Source organism: Labrus bergylta, chromosome 14 (genome assembly GCF_963930695.1).
Source record: "Labrus bergylta chromosome 14, fLabBer1.1, whole genome shotgun sequence".
Lineage (NCBI taxonomy): Eukaryota > Metazoa > Chordata > Actinopteri > Labriformes > Labridae > Labrus > Labrus bergylta.
The window spans coordinates 21814595-21831846 of record NC_089208.1 but is presented as its reverse complement, the minus strand read 5'-3'; the positions used below and the strand labels follow the sequence as shown (position 1 = coordinate 21831846).

Below are 17252 nucleotides of genomic sequence, written 5' to 3'. Positions count from 1 at the left end.
GCATCGACAGCTATTCCTGAGAGTTCTAATCGGCATCAAAACCATCCTAAATATCATCATCATCCTCATTAAGGTCGTAGGTGTTCATAAAGAGCTGGGTCTTTAGCTTTTTCTTAAAGGTGCAAAGGGACTCTGCAAATCGAATGGAGTTTGGAAGTTCATTCCACCACCAGGGGGCGACAGAGGAGAAGAGTCTAGTCAGAGACTTAGGACCCTGTTGTGAAGGTTGGATCAGACACCTTTCATTGGCAGAGCGTAGTGGGTGGGCGGGAGTGTAGACCTGGTTTATAGAGTTTTAACTTTGATGCAAATTTAAATTTGTCCCTTTTTTTTCTGGGAACAAATGGTTTGGAAAAACGAAAAAACAGATATTCATATTTCAATATGGCTGACGCTCAGAGAAAGATAGATTTAACTTTTTGCTTGAAAGCCTGGGAGCTAAACATGTACTCGGACACATGTACAGTTCATTTTGAAATTTCCAACGTCAAATGTGTCAGTTTAAAGAATATTAAAGTATTGTGTTGTTTTATTTATGAGCTTGGTTTATTTATTCTTTTTCACATGGTGGTGTTATAATCTCACCTGGGGGTGGACAGATGACAGCAAAAATCAAAACAAACGTACCATGATTATTTCTTTATAAGTTTTAAATGTCCTCAAAGACTTTCAGTTGTTACAGATCACAGTAACATGAGATCTGAGCCCCTCCTCCCTCTCTGACACTAAACAAGAACACACCATAAATCACACACTGGCCGTATCCGAATTGCCAAGTATCTACCTAATATTATTATTATCTATCTAATATTTACAGTCTATGGTATCTACTCAATCTGTCAGTAGTCAGTACCTACTATCCGTGCTGCATACTGTTAGTATCTACTATTCAGTATGCACACACAGTAGGCAGATATTTGTTCCTACTTCATCTGATTCATTCAGTAAGGAAGTGACGTCATTTACGTTTCCCAAACCGGCCGCATCCACCCGTTTTTTTTGTTTTTTTTGTTTACCTTTATTCAAGAAGAGTAATGCTCATATACAGTCAGGTAAACAAAACAATATCACAATGTAAATCAAGTAAAAGGCAGATTAAATAACTAAATAACATACAGTACATAAAGGAAAGTACAAATGAAAGACAGTAATATACAGAATATAAAATAAACCAATAAAGACGCATTTAAATAGTGAAATCATTATTTAAATAGAGGGGGAAAGGTTTTATAATAATGCAGATATTTGTTATATTTTCTGTTGTTAATTAAAAGTAGTGATTTCAGTCGGGACTTTAACTCTAGATTAAAAATTGATTAAATTAATCCACGCTCGTTTGTTTTGATTTGGAGAAGTGAGTGACGATGTTCGTTTAATTTCGCACAGCATTGTGGGAGTTAAAATACAATTCATTTCCTGAAAGCACGCATCCGATCCATACTACATAAAACCCGGAAGTTAGTATCCATACTGAAATGTTCAGTATACTGAGGTGGACCCAAAAAAAAGCATACTGAATGACCACAAAAGTTCAGTATACTGAAACTCCATACTGAATAGTACGTACTGCCTACTGAACTGTGACAAGTCGGAAAGGGCGAGGGATTCAGACTACTGTTTTCCCGCCTCTGGGGGAACCGGAGATCTGGACAGAAAGGTGATTAAAGAAAAGGAGAAAGAGGAAGAAAACTAAAAAAGTTTTCTATTCTCATGTTTCAGTAAACTTTATTTAATTGTATATTTTATTTAGTTTAGGTGAATGTTAAAGCATGTTCTCTTGTCTCTTTATGTGTCAGAGATGTCGGTTATTTGTCAAAAGGGCTGGAAAAAAGCCTTGACCTCCATCTTGGAGGAGCTGGACCCAACACAGTACACCAAGTTTATGGAACATTTGGACAAAATCCCCCGTAGTAAGAAAACTGACGACTTTACAGTGAAGATGCCTGGGATAATTATCGAGCACTACGGGCTGGAAGAGTCTGTTTATGTAATTGATGAAGCAATCAATGATATACCAAGAAAGGACCCTAGAGTCCAGGACCTGCTGCGCCCCTTTGTGGACAAGCTGGGGGAGCAACATGATGAAGAAAACAAAGGTGAGTTTATTTTTAAAGCTTGATAACTGCTGTCTGAGAATTCTTGGACACGTGATATACTTCTTATTGGATCAGCAGTGGAGTTATCAAATTATCAAATGTTTAAATTCAAAAAAATTTCAATGTCAGAGAAAAGCTAATGACCAAAGAAATACAAGTGTTCCCTTTGAAATCCACTTGAAATTATTGAAGGCTTGAGTGTGTGGCAGCAAAATAAATTTCACTTTGTCTAAAGCTGTTTTCACATCTGCACTCCTGAAAGTATCTGGATAATTCAGGAGGACTGCTCCTAAAACTAGAGGAGTACCGGACACATTGGTGACCAGACACCAGCAGTAGCTTACTCTTAAAAGTACAGTGTGTCTGCCTTCCGGACCCTGACTAGAAAAAGGGACCTGATAACTGAGGGCTCTACCTCCCATAGCACATTTAGAGACCGTAGGTACCACGAGCGTAATGGCCGTGTAATGTTCTCGAAGGGTAGTACGGCACTCTTTGCTCTTTAAGATAAGATGGTGCCTGACCATTTAGAGCTTTGTAAGTGAGAAGAAGGATTTTACAATCTAGAGCCAGTGCAGAGAAGCCAAAACAGGAGTAGTGTGGTCCCTTTTCCTAAGTCTAGTCAGTACACGAGCTGCAGCATTTGGACTAGTTGAAGAGTTTTAGAGACTTACTAGGTCACCCTGATAAAAGAGGAATACAATAATCAAACCTGGAGGATGCATGAGCTAGTTTTTTTTGCATCGTTTTGCGACAGGACATGCTAGATTTTTTGAGATTTTACGAAGTTGAAAATAGGCTGTCCTTGACATTTGTGTAATGCTGGAGTTGAAGGATGTATCTGGACCAAGTAGAACTCCTAGATTCCTAACGATGGTACTGGCCAGGCTGAAGCCATCTTGGATAGTTATATAATTAGAAAATGTCTCTCTAAAGTGTTTGGGGCCAAACACAATAACCTTATGTCCTTAAGGAGTGTGTTTGTTTCCTCTAGCCTTATTGATTGATAATTGAGTATTTTCTGCATAACGATGAACATTTAAGGATTGTCTCCTCGTATTACCTGTTTAAACTTGTCGTTTCAACTTTTTTTTCGTCAGGAACGAAGAGGAAACATGATGAAGTTGATGAGGAAAAAGAGCCTGCTGCGGGTCAGTTATTAAATCACTGTGGTCTACCGATGTATTTTTTTAAATCAATGAAGGTAAGCTCTTACTGTCGTAGCTGTAGGGCCCGATTGATGTGAGATATTTGGGGCCAATACCGATATTGGGGAGACTAAAAAAACTGAGACTAATATATCAGCTGCTATCTTCATTAGATCTATGTTTGATCAGTAGCGATAGATATAGATTTATTGTGTTAATCCCTCAAAGTCAGTTATCAAACACTATATAATGAAGACAAGATGGTCACTCAACTGGAAAGTAACTGAGCATTTACGTGCATCACCGCTTAACACTGGAGAGTGATGTTTGTTGTAATCCATATAGCGCCCTCTGCTGGTGACTGCTGCTGGTGAGAACTGCTAGTGTAATACATTGAAACTCAAGTGAAATTCTGTTTGACTGATGAATAAATCGAGTAATATCGGAGATAAAATTAGCAGATACCGATATTCACTGGATATGCTATTGTCGGCCGATATTATCTGCTGGCCGATAAATCGGTCAGGCTCTACATAGTTTTTTACTGGTCACAAAATTATTTTCATCAAGTTAATATCTGAGATCTTTGAGCACAGTGATGTCACAAATAAATGTCCTATAATTCAAGAAACACGAGCAAGTAGACAAAAACAAATCAATTGTTAGACTATCAAAAACATTTGTCTTCAAGAACACTGACCGATTTGTTTCTCTCCTTTCATAGATCCACTGATCAGCCGCCAACCTGAAAAGGTAAAAAGCTTTCCTTTTAATGCACACCTTCACATGTGATGGTTTCAATGATTTATATTTTAAAATACTGCGTTGATGAAACGTTTGTTTTCCAGCAGAGAAAAGCTCGTCCTTGGGTGAGTTCATTTTTAATCATCTTCAGGCTCATACGTTTCATGTTTTTTATTGATGTGACTTTGAGATTTTCTTTTCTTTTTAGGAGATAACCATCCATGATGTGAAATCCAAGGACCCACTTCTTGAGACTCAAGCCTTTAGCGGGAAAGTTGTTCAGAAATCCGGGCTGCGCACTTATCACACCGAAGACAAAAAGAGAAAGTTCTTCTCTTACCTGGCGGTGGCTGATGATACAGACTGCGTTAAAATGATGGTTTATGGAAAAGAGCACTATCGAAAAAATAAGGAAGGACGCTCCTACTTATTCAGAAGTCTGATAAAAGATCACAATTTTGTTAAGGTAATACAATCAAGCAAAGTATCATTGACGAAATCTGTTGAAGTCCCAGAAGAGTTGGAGGTGAAAGCCAGTAAGCTTATTTACCCTGAGAGTCCATTTTTCTCCATCGCTTATGTCAAAACCCTCTCTGACAAGATGTACGTGAGCGTGGAGGGAACCATCGAAGAGGTGAGTTTAAACTGGTGACTGAGATGCCTAGATTCTCTGTGATTTGTCTTTTTATTATCACAGAGTTTGGTAACACCAGATACCATGTTTTGTTTCTTTAATTATATCTGAGTTTAACTTCTATTTAAGGTGCTCGATTGATGTCATTGACATTTAGGGCGCACTCACACTAGCAAAGTTCTCCCGTAACGTGCTGAAGTCCAATTGCCATTCCCCCACTGACCTGCACTCTCACTGCTCCAGGACTAACCGGGCCTGAGCACGGATACCTCTTGTACATAACGACATAACACACAAATGGCTTTACGTAATCAAGAAGCGTGATTAGTTTAAAGATAGGTGGACTCAAAAATAAATACAGCAAAAGGGACGCGAGGTCGAGTCCGCGTTCACACATCTGAGAACAACACAGAGACCATGACAGCTACTTTACTGACTTTGTGTCTTATACTGAGTCATGTTAATCAAACCCTTTTCACACATACGGAAATCTCCTGAAAAACTCTGGAGATTTGGCTACCTGGAGGGGCTTTAAGCTATATTTGAACGCAAACAGCCGCATTTTTTGCACAGACTTTACCCAGAGTTTCTCCGGCCAGACCCCTAGTATTTTTTCAGCAGAAAGTCCGAGTGAGCTGATGTCTGAACGCGGCAGCATATACTCCAGAGCGGTCCTCCTGTAATTATCTAGATATTATTATCCGGAGTGCAATGTGAAAACGGCTTCAGATACAAACAGAACACTCCGGGGTTTCTTCTTCATGAAGACTGTCCATGTTGAGTGCCCGTGCTTGTGCTTGTGCATGAAGTGTACCATGCTAAAGCACACCTCTTCAAAGCATGCCAGGGCCGAGGAAGTGTACAGAGCTTGAGCACGGATCGAAGCATTCACACTAAACTAAACCGGACTTTAGGGGTGAAGGGTGCTTAGGAACGTTACGTCTAATGTGAGTGCACCCTTAGAGAGGATGGACGACTGACGGCAATTTTAATTCAGCCAACCACAAAGCTTCTTTGAAAACAGACTTGAAGAGTTATGAAGAAGTAATGAAATAAACAGCATCAGAATCTGCCTAATCGTTATTTGAAACATTTCTGATTTTGACAAGCGGTGCGTCTCAAATCTCTTGTTGTTATTTTGTGTAGATTGATCCAGCTGAAGACACTAAGGTGTCGTACCAGAAGCAGAAAATAAAGACTCAGCGCCTCAAGCTGACAGATGAGTCCAGTTCCATCTGGATCCAGATGTGGGGCGAAGAAACCAAGCAATGCAAAGGTTTATCAGTTGGAGACGTCGTTAAGCTAACCAACATGAAGACCAACGAGTATTACGGAGAAGTGAAGCTGAACTCTACTGCAAATACTAAAATCCAAAAGGTGTTTGCACTGTTTCTCTCTGCTGTTTGTTTTTTTTATGACGGCCATGTTTGTCCTTTAGTCTGCTTATAGAATCAGGCATGAGAGGGATGCACTACGGAGCGAGTTCAACATGATTTCTCTCTTCGACTAAGACGGCTCAAAGTCTGAATGATAGTCTCTCATAGAAGGAACATTCAGGCAACAGGTTAAGAGACGCCTGATGTTTGGCTCAACATACCGGGTTACCAGTTATTCTTGCTTCGTACTGCACCCCTCCTGGCATAATCTTGTATTACTCACTCACTGACTTTATATGCTGTTCAACACTTTGTTTCTGCACATCCTGAACCCTGACTGTTGATGTTGCTCTGTCTTTGTGCAGGTTAAGACTGCGGGCATCCAGAGCGTCAAAATCGAGATCGTGGGGATCCTAAAGGCCACAAAGAAGGAGACTCGTCTGGAGGCAGATTTCAACCAACAAGTGCACACGTTTGTTGTGGCGTCTAAACTTCTGGCGAAGGAATTGGACATCAAACTGGAGTGTGATTTTGAAGAAAGGCTCCTTGATAAAATCCCACTCATAGCCGATGTGGAAATCGAAGGAAGTCGCATAAAGAAAATTAACGCAGCTTTAAAGATGTAAACGGCTGTTTGAAGGTTTCCTGTTCACTAATTTTATTTAATTATGTGATGGCTGTTTTTTTATCTACTCTTACAAGATAAGGGGCTGCCTGTTATTTTAAAGAATAAAACATATTCTCTTGTCCTGCAAACTTTGTACTTCAATAATCACACCTGAGATTGTTGCCTTGTTTTAAACGAAGGAGTGTTAGGACCACATTAAGGGGAAAAACTAATCTGAGATTTCAATATGAAAGTCGTAGTAGTGCAACAATGTGAGCACTGTCAGATGGGGCCCTCTTAGTGAAGTTTCCTAAAGTCGTAGCAAAATCTGGGGGGCAGTGGTGTTGTCTTCAACATCTTAAACTAGGCTCTAGATGTGGCTTCCAAAAACAACAAATGAGGTTGTGGATTATAACAACTCGTCATGAAACAGAAAATATAAACCGAAATAAAAATATAATTTAAACATTGTGATAGTCCTGTACAGTTTAGGATGATTTTACTCTAAAGTTTTTGAGATGATTAAAGGAAATACACACTAATCTTTTAGTCATATTTATTTCATCTTTTATTTTGAAAAGTCTGAAAGGTGACAAGGAACTTTCAATGGATTCTTGTTCCTCATGTCCTGGGCTGTGACTGCAGATTTTAGGATGGGTGCATCCGAATTGTCCCTCCTATCTCCTTTCACTATCCACTTTACCTTAACCCCGCGAAAACGTCATGAGGTTAAGGAAAGATGTTAGGAGAATTCATAAAGGACTTAGGGAAAGGCGATCTTGTTGCTCTGACAATCCGACCACATTTTCCACTAGGCGACGTCATTAAATGCGACGGGCCGGCGGAGGTTAATGACGTGGATCTGCCGTGTTGAAACTACAATGTTCAGAAAATGGACTACAAAAAACGCATCTAAAAAACTCTTTCTGTACCTTCTTACCGGTGAAATAATCCTAATTACCACAAGGTTGGGATTGAAATAAAAGCAATATAGACTACAAGGCTACGAGTAAGAAAAGTGAAACCATCACATTCCTGTCCACTCAGAAATCAACATCAAAATAAATATGAAATTAATTGTTACATAAGATGAGATGAGATTCAACTTTATTGTCATTACACATATACAAGTATAGAGTAACGAAATGAGGTTTGGCATCTCACCAGAAGCGCAAATAAGCAGAAAGTGCAAGAATCTGTGCTATGTACAGTAATTACAAAATTTACAGATGTAGACTAAAAAAAGTGAATTATTGGGTATATATGGATGGCTGGATTAATGGGATGCTATAAATATAAATAAATGCTATAAATATAAGTGTATTCTTAGGATTATAATATACAGATTAAGGTGCAGTGAGCATGCTATACTAATGTATGCAAGACAAGAATGTACAACTGAAGAAATGCACAAAACATTCTGAATTGAATGAAATATGTTGAATAAAACATCATCTGATAAAAATGTCTCTTATCTTTTTATCTCTTTTATGATCCGTGTCACTTTACGATCATCGTTAATGTTCGTGAGCGTTCGGATGCGCGACTCGCTTTAAATGTTGCGGCTGCAAGGAATTGTGGGGCGGCATATCTCATCTCCTTTGGTAAAGGATGGTCCAGTGTATCCTATGCTAAAGGAGGTTATAAAGGAAGCATTGACCCACCTTTCCTTAACTTTTAGAGAATTCAAACGGCTTTTATCATGGCCGCCACTTAAATGCTTCCGGGGTTAAGGTAAAGTGGATCGTGAAAGGAGATAGGAGGGACAATTCGGATGCAACCTAAGTAAAATAAACGAGTGACGGCGGAGCAACACGGTAGTTTTATCGTGGACACATGGGAACATGTGTGAAGCCAACTCAACGCGTAAAACAGTGTAATGTCGTCACAGTAGTGGTTAAGAAAGAACTCAGTTTAAGAACATAAGATTTACTAAGAAGACTGAAGAAACCACTACACGCAGACTTAACGTGAGGGAATAAAACAGTGTAATGTCGTCACTATAGAGTGGTTAAGAAAGAACTCAGTTTAAGAACATAAGATTTACTAAGAAGACTGAAGAAACCACTACACGCAGACTTAACGTGAGGGAATAAAACAGTGTAATGTCGTCACTATAGAGTGGTTAAGAAAGAACTCAGTTTAAGAACATAAGATTTACTAAGAAGAACGAAGAAACCACTACACGCAGACTTAACGTGAGGGAATTACCCATGGTTCATAGCATTGGGACGTGAAACATATGATTTCCTGGGGAAGCCCACAATAATTGAGAGGTAAAGAAACGCCATAAAACTGAAAAAAAGGTAGAGACGGTAAAAAAAAAAAAACAGGACGGTGAAACCACGCTTTATTTACAGTCTACTAAAAAAGGTTATTTGGAAAATACCGCTAATTCAGAACTCATTTGCAAGTCTATAAACGTAAACAAGAGAGACAGAGAGCATATTAGTCCCGTTATATTTATATAAGATAAGAAAAACCTATATTTATATTTTTACATATTTATATATTTGTATTTTACAACTAATACATTTATATTTAGGCTTATATTGAGTAGAACTTTTTATAAGCGCCATGTCTCAGTGAGAAAAGTGAAAAACGTAAAATAAGCTTTTGCCACATGACATCATGTAGTCATGGTTACAGAGAAGTTGCAAAGTGCTGTCCTATTTGTATTTAACCATTGGAGCCCCCGCAGCCTCATGCACTCAATCACTTTCCAGGTGACGTCAATAAAGTCAGTAAGGGCTCAGGGTTTAGGGTTTAGGGAGGACATAGACGCGCATCAGGGGCCATTGGCCTGACTGCAGTTATGTACCGCCTGCAGCAGCTCCAGGTGAGCCGCGGGTGTCACCTGTGGAATGTGCTTACGCATGGCATGACGGGAGGGGATGACGTTCAACTCGTAATAACGCAGTACAATTTTAAAAACATAAACACACCACGAGTCTGAATTCTTTGAGGGGCAAGTCAGAGTCTCAAGTCATGTTTGTGTGAGACTCAAGTCCGAGTGTCATCACACTCGTTTTCATCTCTGCAACATGAGAGTGGAAGTTTGAGCTGTGTGCAGAGCGGTTCAGAGGCAGGAAGTGGACTGAACCATCTTTAGTCTGAGGGGAAACTGTGAGTTACAAACTGGATGTTAGAGGAAACGAGCAGGTAGAAAAGTTTTAAACAAGAAGGATTAAATAAAGAAACACTCTAAATAAAAATATAAGCATTTAATGAAGAGGTTAAGATGGTAAGATGAGAGTTGGATGGTGAGCAGGATGTAAAACCTGTGTTGAGATGGTATCTTCCACTCATTCATTATTTGAATCATAAACTAATAGTTTCTTTTTCAGCCACTGCTGACTGATCGACATCTCTCTGAGGAAACAGACTGTGAGCTCATCAAGAGGAAACAGTAAGTCTTCATCATAACCTGTGTTGTTTTATTTTGAATGTGAGGTGAGATTAATAACCTGATACCTGAGGGTCGAGGTTTAAACACCTGAAAGCAGGTACATCTTGTTCTGGATGTTTAAATACATACATGAACATTTAAACCAAAGGGAAAAACAGTTTACGCTTCTTTAGTCAATGTGATCCTGAAAGTGTAGCTTCAAACAGTCACCTGAAGTGTGAATGTGAGAAATTATGAAGAATGGAAGACAAAATAAAAATATGTAAACATTAGTGAAGACGTGATCGCACCTTTTCAGCACTTCATTTTCGTTTTTGTCGAAAGAGGTGTGGTTACAGTTTATAAGACAGACACGCCTGCAACTGCCTGCACACAGAGAGATAGAGAGAGAGCAAAAGAGAGAGAGATAGTTGTAGTGGTTTTACTACTTTGGCCACGTGGATTGTTGATCTGTCATGCCAATAAATCTCATTGAATTGAGGATAGAGAGAGAGACAGACAGGCTGCATGGATTTAATGACTTACGTCTTGACCTCACTGAGGAAATGCAAATCTGTGCGAAAAGTTTACATAGATAAACTTTGTCTTTCACAACGGGGACAGACATTCTCCTTTGACAAGGCTCACACAAAAACACAACTTACATTTAAAATAAAACATGAACTAATGACATTAAAAGGGGACTTTTAAAGGTCCAATCAGTAAGATGTGTAGTGATTGAAATGATAAAGTGACCTTCCTATATGATCAGACATTAAGGAAACATGCTATGTTGAAGTGCTGGCTTCTCTGACAACAATGCAGCAGCCAGTATGTCCTCCTTCTAACTTTAGATTCTGGTCCTGAATGCTCTGGATTTGTTTGGACCAGAGAAGGCCCACACGGCCGTTTTGGACGCCCCTCAGTTTGCCAGATATGAGAGCAGTTATCAGGTCAACAGGTGTTGCAGTGATGGAAGTGGGCAAGAGAAGTGTTTCAGATAGAAGTGATTGTACCCGACCTAAAAAGCCTCTGCATGTTTCTAATAAGCTCCACGAGCAGAAACGTGCTCAAACTAGGATCAATATTGGAGATGCTTTTGAAAAATGGAGAGAGGTTAGAACACAGAAAGGTTTACAGACTGATGCAGAGCTGGATAAACACTGAAGCTTCAGTGTCCACCACATGGCAACCTGCATGAGCATCAACTCTAGAGAGGAGGGGGGAGACAGCTCTCTACAATGTTTAGAATTTGGACTGCAGTACCCATTTTAAACACTGGGTGTAAGAGCTACATACTGCTCCTTTAAAAACAACAGTGTCTATTTGTTATTGTTCTGGGTGGTTGTTGCAGCCATTGTCTCAGCCAGGATCTCTTAACTGCAAAACAGAACACACAGCTCGTCCTTCATGTTTGATCACACAAGTTTCTTTGAGATCTCGTGTCTGTGAGATTGTTACTACAAACTGCAGGTGATCTCACGGTCTTGCTGAGTCGTCTAGTGGTGCTTCAGTTTCTGTTTCCTCTCTGTGTTACAGATGTCAGTGAAGAAGATGTCAGTGAAGGTTTTAGAGTCAAGCTGGAAAAAAGCCATGATCCAAATCATGGAGGAGCTGACGGAGTTAGAATACAAGAAGCTTTTGGTCAACCTGGAAAAAATCCCCCAAGGAGAAAGGGCGGACAAGCTCAGGGTGGAGATCCCTCAAATAATCATCAAGCACTACGGGGCGTTGGACTCCATTTATTTGATGGACAAAGAGCTGAAGCGGCTACCGAGGATGGACAATCCAGTCCAAAGCATACTGCGCCCCTTTGTGGAAAAACGTGAAAAACATCGACTGAAATTAAAGGGTAATTTCAAAACACAACACAGTTCTTCAAAATTGAGATTAAAACAACTATAAAACACTTACCAGCATGAAGTATCACACCAGAGGGGGCGCTTTTGTCAATCACAGGTACGACAGTACAACCTCCTGTGGGAGAAGCTTCAGAAAGCAGCTAAAATATATAATTCATTTCTGTTAATTTAATCATTTATTTCATTTGAGGAAACAAGGTTCAAGTAGTTAGAATATCTAGTAGTGTTGATCAAAGAGAGGTCTGGGCTCAGCCTTAGCGCAAGGGTCAGGAGCCCAGACATTCGGGGGGAGCTTGGAGTAGAGCCGCTACTCCTTTAGATTGAAACAAGCCAGTTAATCAAATTCAAAGGATTTTACAGAATTTTAAATTTTATTCTAGATTTTTTAGGGAGCCAGTGCAGAGAAGCCAACACAGGAGTAATGTGGTCCCTTTTCCTAGTGCTCGTTAGTACATGAGCTGCAGCGTTCTGGACTAGTTGAAGAGTCTTTAGAGACTTACCAGAGCACCCTGACAAAAGAGAATTACAATAATCCAACCTGGAGGTAACAAATGCAAGAACTAGTTTTTCTGCATCATTTTGCGACAGGATATTCCTGATCTTCTTGAAATGTGCTTGATGTGAGAGTTAAAGGACATGTCTTGATCAAATAGAACCCCTAGATTCCTAATAGTGGTGCTAGATGCCAGGCTAATGTCATTAAAGACAGTCATATCATTTGAAAAAGTCTCTCTGAGGTTTTTAGGGCCTAGCACAATAACTTTAGTCTTGTCTGAGTTAAGTAGCAAAACATTTCTGGTCATCCAGGTCCTAACGTCCTTAAGGCACGTTTCTAGTTTACATAACTGACTGGTGCCATCAGCCTTCATTGATACATAAAGCTGAGTATCATCTGCATAACAATGAAAAATTATGGAGTGTTTCCTCATAATATTTCCCAAAGGAAGCATATGTAATGTAAAGAGAATTGGTCCAAGCACTGAAGCACCTTGTGGCACTCCATGGCAAACTTTGGTGTGCATAGAGGACTTATGATTAACATGTACAAACTGAGATCGATCTGATAAACAGGATTTAAACCAACTTAAAGCAGTCCCTCTAATTCCAAGTAATTTTTCTAGTCTGTGTAATAGGATTTGATGGTCAATAGTGTCAAATTCAGCACTAAGATCTAACAAGACGAGCACAGAGAGAAGTCCCCTGTCTGAAGCTAGAAGTAGATAATTTGTAACTTTAACTAGTACAGTCTCATTGCTATGGTGGACTCTAAATCCTGACCGAAACTTCTCAAATAAACTGTTGTCATGGAGATCGGCGGCGGTGAGGACGAGGAGCCTGGGCCGGCTCGAGCTGGGGTGGACTGGTAGTGTCGCTGCTCTCACTGTTTGCCTATGGACACAGACATAGAGTCTGTTTTCTGCCAGGAATTTCCAAGATCAATTCTGGAAGAAATTTCAGAATCAGTTGAGGAAATGGCCTCATGTGTTAAATATGTCTGTAAATGTTTTTATTACTATATTTCTACTGCTATATTGTATAGTTTGGAGAAACTGTAACGATCGAATTTCCCTCTGGGATAATAAAGTATTTCTGATTCTGAACTAGAGGACCTTAGTTGGAGTGGCCTGCGGTGCTGTGCATTCTGGGATTTGGTGTCTTTCATCCACATGAGCCAAAAAGACACTTTCTGCCTTTTCTCGACCAAGAAAGCACCAACTTCAAAATGTATTTCACATTTCTACTACATATATGACTCAATGTCAATACAGATTCATGTTTCAACGGGTGAAGTATCCCTTTAAGACAAGACTAAAGAACTGTTAAAATATGAAACTTGTGATTTTATCGTAATGTGAAGACTAGAAACAGACTTAAAACAGCTCGGACCTCACACAAAACGAGCCCTGACTCTAGATAAACTCTCAGGATTTTACTACTTTAACTTTGAAGTAGCTTGAAATGTTGTTGTTTGGTGTTAGGGCCGTATAACAGAGCTACTGATGGATCCTTTGAGCACATTCTCTACACAGAAGAGGCCTTTTAGCTTTTTTCATACATTATTTATTACAAAATAATTTTCAGTTTTTAAAATGTCTTTTACAGCCTCAAAGAGCAAACCTGCGGCTGACTCAGGATCAGTGCCCAAGGAGCCAAAACCTGCAACTGAAGCTGACTCAGTATCAATGTCCAAGGAGCCAAAACCCTCAGGATCAGTGCCCAAGGAGTCGAAACCCTCAAGATCAGTGCCCAAGGAGCCAAAACCTGCAACTGAAGCTAAATCAGTATCAATGTCCAAGGAGCCGAAACCCTCAAGATCAGTGCCCAAGGAGCCAAAACCTGCAACTGAAGCTGACTCAGTATCAATGTCCAAGGAGCCAAAACCCTCAGGATCAGTGCCCAAGGAGCCAAAACCCTCAAGATCAGTGCCCAAGGAGCCAAAACCCTCAGGATCAGTGCCCAAGGAGCCAAAACCTGCAACTGAAGCTGACTCAGTATCAATGTCCAAGGAGCCAAAACCCTCAGGATCAGTGCCCAAGGAGCCAAAACCCTCAAGATCAGTGCCCAAGGAGCCAAAACCCTCAGGATCAGTGCCCAAGGAGCCAAAACCTGCAACTGAAGCTGACTCAGTATCAATGTCCAAGGAGCCAAAACCCTCAGGATCAGTGCCCAAGGAGTCGAAACCCTCAAGATCAGTGCCCAAGGAGCCAAAACCTGCAACTGAAGCTAAATCAGTATCAATGTCCAAGGAGCCGAAACCCTCAAGATCAGTGCCCAAGGAGCCAAAACCTGCAACTGAAGCTGACTCAGTATCAATGTCCAAGGAGCCAAAACCCTCAGGATCAGTGCCCAAGGAGCCAAAACCCTCAAGATCAGTGCCCAAGGAGCCAAAACCCTCAGGATCAGTGCCCAAGGAGCCAAAACCTGCAACTGAAGCTGACTCAGTATCAATGTCCAAGGAGCCAAAACCCTCAGGATCAGTGCCCAAGGAGACGAAACCCTCAAGATCAGTGCCCAAGGAGCCAAAACCTGCAACTGAAGCTAAATCAGTACCTGCAACTGAAGCTAACTCAGTATCAATGTCCAAGGAGCCAAACCCCTCAGGATCAGTACCCAAGAAGACAAAACCTAAAGCTGACTCAGGATCAGTGCCTGCCGCTGGTATGTCACCACTCAAGTGATCGTGTGGAACAGTTTGTGTTGTAGCTCATGGATCAGAGTAAGAAACTTAAATGTATAAGATGGTTTTTTTTCTTCATAAAATCTTAGCTCTGATGTTCGTTAACAGAGACGAGTCAGAGGCAAATTCAGGTGGGAAGTCAAGTTTGTAATAACCATCGACCCTTGACAATCATAAGTCCCAAAAAAAATCCAAGACTAAACAACACACACCACGAATACACTAATGGCAACGCTGAAAAACTCGGGGATAAAAAACAAATGCGTCATAATTTTAAATCAAGGAACCAAATGTTCATGAGATCCACTGATACTGAAAACATTAAAGCGACCTTTCAGTCTGACCCCTTACAGGTAACTCTGTTTCTTTGTTTCTCTGCAGATAAACAGAAGAGCAGCAAACCTGAGGTGAGAGTGAAGGACATCAAACCAGGTCCACTTTAAACACTACACCATGCTCACAACCTTTTCTGCTGTTTATATAAACACTGTTTTTGTCATTTTTTTGTCCTCTTTGTTTCCAGAAGAAAGCTGCCAGCAAACCCAAATGCACAAAAGCCTCAGCTGGGAAAGCTGTGTAGGATTCTGCTCAGAGTACAAACAAGACAAAAAAGGTGAAAAATGTTTATTTTATTTTATGTTTGCACGTGTATATGTAGTGCCATAGACAATCTACGGCTGCGTCCCAATTCAGGAGGAGCATCCTTTGAAGGACCTGGCGTTCGAAGCTTGTGTAGACTGCTCAAGCTGACGTTAAATGAGACGGTCTGGTCTACAGAAGATTCCTCGGCTGTGTCATAGACTGCATACTTTGCATTGCATACATGCATTTTATGGCCATCATACCCTCACCGTGAACAAGACTCTGAGATAGTTAAACTCTTTCAGCAACCGTCAGAACTCAGATTATTTATAGCAATAGCACACGACAATCTGTTATAAACTCTGGGTTCACTTTATAATTTTCAAAGCAATAGTTTTATACATAAACACAACGCTTATACATGCATAAAGAAACGTAAAGTCTACAGCACGTTGCATCTTCCCTGGGATGACGGATTGTCTCTAACCTTCACTTCCTTTGTACCCGTCTCTCTGCAGGCTTTGATGGAAACCTGTTCAGCTGGATGTTTGATTAAATGAACCGACACCGACCTGCAGTTCAACAACCAGGTGTTTGTGGCGACGTCAGAGAGTAATACGGTGCTAGGAGTTCATGAAATAGATGTAGTTACTTTAAATGTTTGTACCTTTCTATACAATCATTTCAAATAAAAGAGATGTTATCTTTTTTAAACACCTGCTATCAAAAAAGGATTCAAATTTACAAAAATCTACCATAGACTCTAAAAAACATGGACGTAGTCTGTGACTTCACTCATTTGTTTCTGAAAATGCGTTTTGAAGCCCAATGATGCCGGTCATCATATCTGGAATACTTTTGATTAACCTTGTAACATAGAGGTGTAGCAGAGGCAGGCCTTTAGCCTCCTGACAACTGGAGGCTCAACTCAAAATACATTTTTCACTCTTTTGTTTAATAAATCCAAAAAAATCTGGACGTTGAATTGTATTTTATATTTTTGATTCGAATGAGTCACAGTGACAAGCCAACGTGGTTTCACATTAGGGACCCGGATCTGAGAAGGCTTGACCCCGAAGTCTGGTTCGTTTGAGAAGTGTAAATACAAACGTACCATACTCTGTACCGTGCCCAAGTCGACTTGAAGAGGGGGTCTCGGGCACGATTCATGAGTTCTCGAGTACAGCCCGTAGGGCATGTGATCACAAACGTGTTTGAACAAGGAAGTTGACCGCTGTATGACGTAATTCTAAACAGCTCTTGTAGCTTCAAAAACCTCTCACAGCACGGGCCGTATCGTCCTCTGAGCTGCAACATAGATGAGGACGTAGGAAGAGGGTCGTTGTTGGCGTCTAAGAAATCACAGAAACATCCAAAGTTAGCAGGATGGACTCAGTCTGCAGTCTTATTTCTGCCTTTTGGAGGATTTGCAAATCAACTATGTGCAGTGTACTCGGGGTAGGGAACGATGTTACTAATGTGAACGCAGACCAGCAGGGGAGGGGGGGGGGGGGGAATTGTGCTCAGGCCTTTTTATATCATCTTTTTCTGTTTCCCAACACTTTCCTAAACAAAGCACATTTGACATGGTTCGGTGCTTAAGGTTGCTCCATTTCTCATTTTTTTCACCTTGTAAA

The 17252-nt window shown here is 40.5% G+C and overlaps 2 protein-coding genes across 5 annotated transcripts; both read left to right on the top strand.

The window, feature by feature from the left end:
- Positions 1 to 1436: 1436 nt before the first annotated feature.
- Positions 1437 to 6968, top strand: LOC109983596 (uncharacterized). Of its 2 annotated transcripts, none has more exons than XM_020633379.2 (8): positions 1437 to 1657; positions 1799 to 2096; positions 3197 to 3247; positions 3969 to 3997; positions 4093 to 4113; positions 4197 to 4622; positions 5769 to 5999; positions 6364 to 6968. In XM_020633379.2, the coding sequence occupies exons 2-8, from the start codon at positions 1799 to 1801 to the stop codon at positions 6622 to 6624; spliced, it is 1317 nt and encodes a 438-aa protein (XP_020489035.2). In that variant the 5' UTR covers positions 1437 to 1657; the 3' UTR covers positions 6625 to 6968. The 2 variants fall into 2 exon arrangements, with proteins under 2 accessions (XP_020489035.2, XP_020489036.2); XM_020633380.2 differs by having other exon boundaries at positions 1797 to 2096; positions 4096 to 4113.
- Positions 6969 to 8750: 1782 nt separating this feature from the next.
- Positions 8751 to 16600, top strand: LOC109983542 (proteoglycan 4). 3 transcript variants are annotated; one of them, XM_065962696.1, is made up of 8 exons: positions 8753 to 8881; positions 9953 to 10014; positions 11533 to 11845; positions 13959 to 14567; positions 14613 to 15014; positions 15415 to 15440; positions 15557 to 15646; positions 16134 to 16600. In XM_065962696.1, the coding sequence occupies exons 3-7, from the start codon at positions 11533 to 11535 to the stop codon at positions 15611 to 15613; spliced, it is 1407 nt and encodes a 468-aa protein (XP_065818768.1). In that variant the 5' UTR covers positions 8753 to 8881; positions 9953 to 10014; the 3' UTR covers positions 15614 to 15646; positions 16134 to 16600. The 3 variants fall into 3 exon arrangements, with proteins under 3 accessions (XP_020488949.2, XP_065818768.1, XP_020488948.2); XM_020633293.3 differs by having other exon boundaries at positions 8751 to 8881; positions 13959 to 15014; positions 15560 to 15646; XM_020633292.3 differs by having other exon boundaries at positions 8755 to 8881; positions 13959 to 15014.
- Positions 16601 to 17252: the final 652 nt, after the last annotated feature.

What these genes read in the sequence shown, in the direction of transcription:
- LOC109983542 (XM_020633292.3), top strand. Translation starts at nt 11,533, where the DNA reads ATGTCAGTGAAGAAGATGTCAGTGAAGGTTTTAGAGTCAAGCTGGAAA. An exon ending in ACATCGACTGAAATTAAAGG is followed by an intron (nt 11,846 to 13,958) that starts GTAATTTCAAAA and finishes TGTCTTTTACAG; the next exon opens with CCTCAAAGAGCAAACCTGCG. An exon ending in AGGATCAGTGCCTGCCGCTG is followed by an intron (nt 15,015 to 15,414) that starts GTATGTCACCAC and finishes GTTTCTCTGCAG; the next exon opens with ATAAACAGAAGAGCAGCAAA.
- LOC109983596 (XM_020633379.2), top strand. Translation starts at nt 1,799, where the DNA reads ATGTCGGTTATTTGTCAAAAGGGCTGGAAAAAAGCCTTGACCTCCATC. An exon ending in ACATGATGAAGAAAACAAAG is followed by an intron (nt 2,097 to 3,196) that starts GTGAGTTTATTT and finishes TTTTTTCGTCAG; the next exon opens with GAACGAAGAGGAAACATGAT. An exon ending in CAAATACTAAAATCCAAAAG is followed by an intron (nt 6,000 to 6,363) that starts GTGTTTGCACTG and finishes GTCTTTGTGCAG; the next exon opens with GTTAAGACTGCGGGCATCCA.